This window comes from Chanodichthys erythropterus, chromosome 1 (genome assembly GCF_024489055.1).
Source record: "Chanodichthys erythropterus isolate Z2021 chromosome 1, ASM2448905v1, whole genome shotgun sequence".
Classification (NCBI taxonomy): domain Eukaryota; kingdom Metazoa; phylum Chordata; class Actinopteri; order Cypriniformes; family Xenocyprididae; genus Chanodichthys; species Chanodichthys erythropterus.
In genome coordinates this window covers 1,941,132-1,950,325 of record NC_090221.1, presented here as the reverse complement: position 1 = coordinate 1,950,325, position 9,194 = coordinate 1,941,132, and the positions used below count along the sequence as shown (strand labels likewise).

The following is a 9,194-nucleotide window of genomic DNA, read 5'->3' as shown; positions in this document are numbered from 1 at the left end:
CTTCTATTCCCGTAAACTGTCAGCGGCAGAGCGTAACTATGATGTGGACAACCGGGAATTACTTGCAATGAAGGCGGCGCCATTGGTTAGAGGGGGCGAGACATCTGTTCATTATTCTCACGGACCACAAAAACTTGGAGTACCTGTGATCAGCCAAACGATTGAATCCACGACAGGCGCACTGAGAGTACTTGCCCCAGTACAATGGGATGTCATGACTGAAATTTCGCAACTCAACGAACAAACAGCACCTCCAGCAACATGCCCTCCTAACCGGACATTAGTTCCCATTCAGCTCCGGGACAAATGACTACATTAGGTCCATGACTTCCCCAGTTCCAGCCACCCGGGTATCACAGCCGCACTACAACTCCTACAAAATCAATTCTGGTGGGAGACCATGCTTGCAGATGTCACTAACTTCATCACCAACTGTATCGCCTGTCAAACCACAAAGACCTCACATCAAGACCCTGCAGGTCTGCTCCAACCACTTCCCATTCCCCAAAGTCCATGGTCCCATATCACAATAGACTTTGTTACTGACCTCCCTGAATCCCTACTTCTAGATAACAGTCTATAATGTTCTCATTAGTATGCATGCCTTACCCATCTGACGCATGCCCAGCGGACTATTTACCCGTGTGTGGATCTGATGGAGAAACATACGGCAATGAATGCCTGCTGTGTGTTGCCATCGAATGAGTTTAAATCAAAGTACTGCAGTTTTAAAATCAGTTTAGAGTCACTTTCAAACTTCACTTTAATCTCTCTCTTCTTTTAGGGAATCAGGAACTGAAATTAAGGTGAAGAAAGGCGAATGCAATGAAGATGTGCAGGAGTGACACAGGAACGGCAGCATAATTCAGCTTGACAGACCTTTAGTCAGCATTATTGTGTCTCACACATTATAACCTGAATGTGTAACGGTTTAATCCTTGAATAAATGCTGCATATTGAAGCTGTTCTGTTTTCTCCCTTGAATCTTGGAAAGACGAGATAAAATAGGTGAAGATTTACTTTGAAGGATTCACACGGATCATATCTAGAGAGCAGAATATCATTAAGGGTGTGTGAGCTTTTGACACCCTGTTAGATTCATTTTCAGGTAGACTCAAAGTCATCAGTTGGAAACGGGCGCTGACGGAGAATGATCAAGCAGATATAAAGACAGTGTAGTACTATAAGATTCTCAGGTTTATTCATGAAGAAGGGTCGTATTTAAAGCAGAATCATCACCGATGTCCAGGCCGTCCAATCACAGTGCTCAAAGATCAACACCTACCATATATGGCATATTAAGAAATATAGATATATAAAGATGTTTAAATGTTTGTGTGAGTGTATAAGTGTGTCCAAGGCCTAGTTCTTGTTTTGTCTAGGTGTGTCTATGATGTGCAGATAGCATAACTGACTTACGTTACACAAGAGAGTCTTACACAAGAACTGACAAAAGTCGAAGAAATATTAACACACAGAAAGCACCACTAAAAACCTCAAGTGCGTTCCATTCGACCGTAAGTGCCCTGTGAAGTGGACAGAACAGGGAATATGGGAACATGGATGCATCACTTCACAGGAAGTGGAAAGGAAAGCTTTATACCCACCAATCATTGCACATCTCTCCAGTACTTGAATTAGTCTGAATATAATAAAGGTGGTGAAAATGACGTGAGGCTCTGGCGTTATTACTGATCTTTATTAATCTCACATGTGGTTTATATGCGGCTGTTTAAAGGGTGGGGAACACTTCATTTTACAGTGTGCTTATTACACGTCACATGTAGTTACTATAGTAATTACTATAAATTTTGCATAATTGCACACAACTGACACTAATCCTAAACCTAACGCTATAGTAAGAACATGTATAGCTAAAGGTTTAGTTCACCCAAAAATGAAAATTGTCATTAATTACTCTCATGTTTTGTGCATTCGTCTGTAACTGAATGACAGGCACAGAACAACCTTCAATGAGTTCAGCTCGTTGTTATTCTTTGTACCTTGCGATAAATGTGTATATATGTGTCTGTGGACATGATATTTCTGTAAGCTATAGACTACTGGTGTGATGATACATGTGTTAGCTTACCTGTTCTGACTAGATATTAGTCCTCAGACACATTTATACAGGTTTATTTCAGTTGTTACAGGCAGTGATGTACTTAATGATAACAACTAATGAAAGAGTTTTAAAACATCACAAGGTACAAATAAGGAAGATAACAACGAGCTGAGCTCATTGAAGGTTGTTCTGCTTCGCGCATGTCTGGGAAACTCATGAATATTCATGTAAGCAGGAGGTCATTTTGCTCTGCAGCGAGCACTACTTGAGTTCAGAGGAGGATACAGTACTGATATAAATAGGCGGATCATTTCATCACTGATCATTTCGTCAGTTTTAGTGAGTTCACTCTCAAGTCAGGAACAATGTTTGCACGTGGAGTCATCGTCCTTCTCTGTGTCCTAGGTGAGTAATATCATGATTTCATTCACTAAAACTGATATTAGGATCATTTGTCACGTGAGAACCTGCGATATACACTGATGCCGATAGTTTTGCTTCATAATGAAGAGTTTCATTGGTTCAATAAAGTCTTAATTCACTTTTGCTAAAGTAGGACAAATGAAAAATGTGTAAGATTTAAATCAAATTCAGACATTTTTAAGTTTTATTTAAGGGATGGTTCACTGAAAAATGACTGAAATGTTGTCTTTGTCCAAAAAACAATAACTTTAATCCTTTTTTTTCCTTCTTGACACAAACAGTGGCCATGTCTTATGGAGAGAGAGAGGTGAGTAAATATATACTGTAGAATTATTTCCCTCAATGTTCAAATAACTCAATATTGTTTTTTTTTTTGTTTGTTTTTATGTGACCAGCCTAACTGCGAGCTTTACCCATCTAACGCATGCACAAGGGAGTATGCACCCGTGTGTGGATCTGATGGAAAAACATACAGCAATGAATGCACGCTGTGTGTTGCCATCAGGTGAGTTTAAATCAAAGTACTGCAGGTTTAAAATCAGTTTAGAGTCACTTTTAAACTTCACTTTAATCTCTCTCTTTTTTTAGGGAATCAGGAACTGAAATCTCTATTGTGAACGAAGGCAGATGCGATGAAGATGTGCAGGAGTGACACAGGAGTGGCAGCATAATTCAGCTTGACAGACCTTTAGTCAGCATTATTGTGTCTCATTCATTATAATCTGAATGTGTAACGGATTAATCCTCAAATAAATACTGCATATTGAAGCTGTTCTGTTTTCTTCCTCGAATCTTGGAAAGATGAGATAAAATAGGTGAAGATTTACTTTGAACGATTCACACGGATCATATCTAGAGAGCAGAATCATATATGGCATATTACAGTTTTTTTTCAATTGCTAACAAGCGTTTATCAATACTTAAAGTACTTTTTCTAATCTCTTAACACAGCAACACACCTACATCACACAATTAGCCAAATAGTTAATTTTCTGCTCATAATCATATTTTGTTAAATAAACACAAACTCTACATTTCAAAACGCTGAAAACCTTTTCTACACATACTAACTCTATCAAAACACATTCAAAATCGAGTCGTTCTGTCAAACACTAGCACTAGTTTTCTATCCAACATGAACATATAGTCAATCAAAGCAATGACTGTCAAAATACTAACAGTTGATGGCATTATGAAAACTGCATTACTGTCATGTTTCAGTTCTACCTGCAGAAAATATGAATTTCATAGTTCAGTTTCGTTTCACTGCAGTAAAAGTATAATGCATGTAAGCCTTTTACATGTTTGGTTGAGTGTTGAATGTGTGTTGAACAGAAGAGAGTGCAGAAGAAAAAGAGAAGAAGAAGAAGAAAGTAACAGAATTGCTCAGGGCAGCTACTGGTCAGATGAGTCCCCTATGATGAACTACAGTGTCCCTCTTGGTTAAAATCTCTTTCTGGGGGTGTGTGGTGTTGATGGAGCTCTCATGAGGGTGGGATGGTGTCCACTTGGTAGCTAGTGCCCTGTGCAGATCACATATTGTGTAAATATGGAACAATGGTCGTGGAATCATTGTGGTATAAAGCTTTTACTGAAATGAAAACATGAAATTGCTGCCATTGATCAACAACAAATCCAACATACATGGCCTTTGGTTATTATGGAAGCTTTTTTTACACCACAGAATAAAAAAAGCATAAAAGGTAATTGTGACTTTTTATCAAAAATATTTTTTATTTTGCAATTATGAGTTTATATCTCACAATTCTGACTCTTTTATTCTCAGAATTGTGACATAAACTAGGAATTGATAGATAAAAAGTCACAATTACCTTTTTTTATTTTCTATTTACGGCAGAAATAAGCTTTCATAGGTTCATCATGTGTAAGGGGGAAAACCATAGAGATGCTCAATCCAGCACACGTTCTTCCTCCTCTCCTCTCCTCTCCTCTCCTCTCCTCTCCTCTCCTCTACCTCTTCTTCTCACTTGTCCTGATCCAACTTCTCCTCTCCTCCATCTATTCCTCTCCCTCACCCAGATATTATTTTCTCTCTGCTCCTCTGTGCTGTTCTTCACACACACTGAACAAATCCGATTCAAAGAGTCTTATTTTACTGAGACTGGAATCAAATATTTAAGTGATCTAATTAAAAATGCTCATCAATTGTTTCAGTATGTTTTATATATATTTTCAATACTCTTGTTGCAGAAGTATAGGTTTTATCCTATATTTAATGATTGGAACATTAGGTCTTCATTTCTGACTTTCTGTGTTTAAGCATTTGCAAATAAGATGAGAAAGATCCATGATTTTGGTATGAGGTAAGCTTATATCAAAAGAAAATGTAAGCATTTTAGAAACGTGTTAATTGACTGCATTTTGTGTGAAAACAACATGGATTGTGTTAATAGTATGGCCACAACAGACGGATGTTCTGCTAAATGTGTTTAGAGTTTTGAAAATGTGACTAAAGATTGGACAAAAGTATGTTAGCAATTGAAAAAAAACTGTAAGAAATATAGATGAATAAAGATGTTCAAATGTTTGTGTGAGTGTATAAGTGTGTCCAAGGCCTAGTTCTTGTTTTGTCTAGGTGTGTCTATGATGTGCAGATAGCATAACTGACTTACATTACACAAGAGAGTCTTACACAAGAATTGACAAAAGTCGAAGAAATATTAACACACAGAAAGCACCACTAAAACCCTCAAGTGCGTTCCATTCGACCGTAAGTGCCCTGCGACGTGGACAGAACAGGGAATACGGGAACATGGATGCATCACTTCACAGGAAGTGGAAAGGAAAGTGTGAAAGATGTGAAAAGGCTGAAGTTACAGGAACCTGCGAAGTGGCTTTTGTACCTGAACTAAAGCCTATTTTAGAAGTGGGCAGGGAACAATTGGCAATTGCTCAGAGAACAAGAGCCCTCTTTAGCAACCCTTATTGGGACTGTTGCGAATTTCAAAAGAAAGCCTCATGATAAAGTAAGGTTTTTTTGGCAAGGGGAAGTTTTAATGCGGAAGTGGAGACCCCTTGCTCGTTCTTCCCTTAATGAAATTCAGCAAATCGTTCTGCCTCAACAGTATAGGGAGCCTGTACTGAAAATCGCTCATGAACATGTACTCTCAGGACACTTGGGAGTTACCAAGACGTTCAAACGAGTGTCCCGCTACTTTTTCTGGCCAGGGCTGAAGTCGGCTGTATCTAAGTTCTGCCGCTTGTGTGCTGCTTGTCAAATAGCTGGAAAACCGAACCAAAAACTTCCTCTTGCTCCGTTGCGGCCTATCCCTGTTATGCACGAACCCTTTGAGTGCCTGTTGTTGGACTGCGTGGGCCCTTTGCCTAAATCAAAATCTGGTCACAAATACATTCTGTCCATAATGTGTACTTCTACACGTTTCCCCGAAGCGATTCCTCTGCGCTCTATAAAAACCCACATCATTGTCCGTGAACTGATCAAGTTTTGTACTGTTTTTGGATTGCCAAAGGTCATACAAACTGACCAGGGTACAAATTTTTCTTCAAAACTGTTCACACAGACTCTAACTCAGTTCGGAATTAGACATGAACTGTCGAGTGCATACCACGCACAATCGCAAGGTGCTGTGGAAAGGTTCCACCAAACTCTCAAGATGATGTTACGTACTTACTGTCTTGCTAGTGGTAAAGACTGGGCAGAGAGTTTACCATTCTTGATGTTTGCTGTTAGGGAAGCAGAGCAAGAATCCCTTGGGTTCAGTCCCGCAGATCTTGTCTTTGGTCACACGGTGCGGGGCCCGCTTAAAGTGTTGAGCGAACAATTGCTAGCTAAAGATGCAATGCCTATAACCGTCCTTGATTATGTAAGTTAATTTCGAGAATGGTTGCACAGAGCTCGTGATCTGGCTAGGGAACATTTGGTCACAACCCAGTCTAAAATGAAAGAACGCTACGACAAAAAAAGCGTTTCTCGTAGTTTTCAGCCGAAGTTCTTGTACTTCTTCTGGAACCTGGTTCAGCCCTCCATGCTAGGTTTACAGGTCCCTACTCTGTGAAGGAGAAACTCAGTGAAACAGACTATGTTGTCAGCACCCCAGATAGGCGGCGTAAAACTAGAGTGTGCCACATTAACATGCTTAAAAGGTTTATGCGTGACTCTCAGTCTGAAACCCCATGTAACCCTGTGTCTGTGCCTTTACCAGTTGCTGTAGCCTTGCAAGTTACTGAACAAGATGGTAAGAGACTACAAAATTCTGATGTGTTGAAAGATCTGCCTTCTTTTCTCTCACATCTAGAACCTGGTGAGTCTGATCAGATTATCCAACTAATGCATCGGTACTCACCCCTATTTTCTGATGTGCCAGGGAGAACCACTGTGCTTGAGCATGACATCAATGTGGGCTCCGCTAAACCAATCAAGCAGCACTCCTACAGAGTTAACCCAAGTAAGCGTCACATAATGAAAACCGAAGTCGGATACATGTTACAGCACGGCCTGGCTCAGCATAGTCAGAGCCCATGGAGCTCACCGTGTCTGTTAGTTCCAAAAGCAGATGGCACATACCGGTTTTGTACTGACTTTCGTAAAGTGAACGCAGTAACGAAGCCTGACTCTTTTCCACTCCCCCGTATGGAGGATTGCGTAGATCGGGTGGGATCAGCCAAGTTTGTTACAAAACTTGACGTATTAAAGGGTTACTGGCCGGTGCCCCTCACTTCCCGTGCTGCCGAAGTTTCTGCATTTGTTACGCCAGATTACTTCCTAGAATACTCTGTCCTTGCCTTCGGAATGAGAAATGCACCAGCCACTTTTCAGAGGCTGATGCATATTGTGTTGGGTGATGTACCTAATTGTGATGCTTACCTTGACGATATCATAGTCTATACTGAGTCATGGAAAGACCACATTAAAACCTTGGAGAAAGTCTTTGAAAGGTTAAAACTTGCATCGCTAACCCTAAACCTGTCTAAGTGTGAGATAGGTAAGGCTACAGTAACCTACCTAGGGAAAAAGGTAGGCCATGGCTGGGTGAAACCTGTGGAAGCTAAGGTGGAAGCTATTCTTAAGTTTCCTAAACCTAACAACAAGCGTGAGCTTCGCCGGTTTCTGGGAATGTCAGGCTACTATAGAGGTTTTTGCAGAAACTTCTCTGCTGTAGTTGCTCCCCTCACAGACCTCCTTAGCACAACGAGAGTGTTTAGTTGGAGCCGTGACTGTGATTGAGCATTTGAAGCTGCTAAAGACCTGCTGAGCAATGCCCCTGTGTTAGCTGCACCTAACTTCAAATTGTCGTTCAAGCTACAGGTAGATGCAAGCCACTTCGGTGCGGGAGCTGTCCTTATTCAAGAGGATGCTCAAGGCATTGAACACCCTGTGTCGTATTTCTCCCGCAAGTTCTCAAAGGGCCAGTTAGCATATAGCATAATTGAAAAGGAAGCATTGGTTTTATTGTGGGCTGTACAACATTTTGAGGTGTACCTTGGGAGTAGTGCTTTACCTGTGATTGTATATACAGACCATAATCCTTTAACTTTTCTGTCCAACATGTCTTCCTCTAACCAGCATTTGCTGCGCTGGGCTCTCAAGCTTCAGGATTTCAATCTCCAGATCCAGCACATCAAAGACAAAGACAACATTGTGGCTGACGCTCTGTCCAGATCTGTTGAGATGACAACCTAGGTGCTGTGCATGTTGGGGTGGTGATACAGAAACCTTATTGAACCATGGTCTGTAATCTTAGTGGTGGGGGTGTTACGTACCAGATTGTTTTGGTGTGTCACTGTCATATCCCTGTGTGTGTCCTGCCCTGTTTCTCTCCTTCACTCTCTTACTCAGGTCAATTGCCACCAGCTGCAACTCGTTGTGAGCATGCCTGAGTCTGAGCAGAGCTGTATAAATAGTGCATTCTGAAGATCCTGCGCTGAGGAACACTTCTCCCCAGCCTCAGAGTGGAAACTGGATTGTTTGCCTGAGTGTACTGTGTGTGACTGAGGGTTAACAGTTTTGAGTTAGGTGTGGGCCTATACTTTTTCTGTGTGCTAGCATCATTCTTTAGCCTGCTTTCGGGTCAATCCATGTGTGGGTAACTAGAAGGTATTGTATCATTTAACTCTTAATTATTATTGGGTTACCTGGAAATCATAGGGAGAGAGTGCCTTTTTTTGTGTATAATTGTTTTCTCCTGTTTATTGTTTAAAGAGGGAGCTCAGGGAAGTTTGTGTTGTTGTTTTTCATCTTTGTTTTCGAGCAGGGTAAGTAGATTCCTTAAACTGTAGTTAGCTCCAGTTTTGTTTGTTATTTTAGGTATACTCTCTCCTGAAGAATTATTCCCTCATGTTCTCCTCTTGGTATAAGTAAATAAACATTTTGACTTTCCTTTAAAGTGGTGTTGTGTTTTCCCTCTGAGACTGAGGCTGAAGTGTGTCCTCCTCGTTTTCTTTTTTTTCATCCTTGCGTTACCTTTTCTAATAAGTTATTTTCTTGTTACCTTCCCTTCTAACTCCTAGACTAGGAGGGGAACGTAACAATAGCTTACCCACCAATCATTGCACATCTCTTCAGTACTTGAATTAGTCTGAATATAATAAAGGTGGTGAAAATGACGTGAGGCTCTGGCGTTATTACTGATCTTTATTAATCTCACATGTGGTTTATATGCAGCTGTTTAAAGGGTGGGGAACACTTCATTTTACAGTGTGCTTATTGCATCCATCCATAAAAATA

The 9,194-nt window shown here is 40.6% G+C and overlaps 1 protein-coding gene across 1 annotated transcript; it reads left to right on the top strand.

Moving 5' to 3' along the window:
• The first annotated feature begins 2,348 nt into the window (after nucleotides 1-2,348).
• Nucleotides 2,349-3,244, top strand: LOC137002687 (ovomucoid-like). Its single transcript, XM_067362545.1, has 4 exons — nucleotides 2,349-2,470; nucleotides 2,770-2,795; nucleotides 2,884-2,993; nucleotides 3,077-3,244. The coding sequence occupies exons 1-4, from the start codon at nucleotides 2,431-2,433 to the stop codon at nucleotides 3,138-3,140; spliced, it is 240 nt and encodes a 79-aa protein (XP_067218646.1). The 5' UTR covers nucleotides 2,349-2,430; the 3' UTR covers nucleotides 3,141-3,244.
• The last annotated feature ends 5,950 nt before the right edge of the window (nucleotides 3,245-9,194 follow it).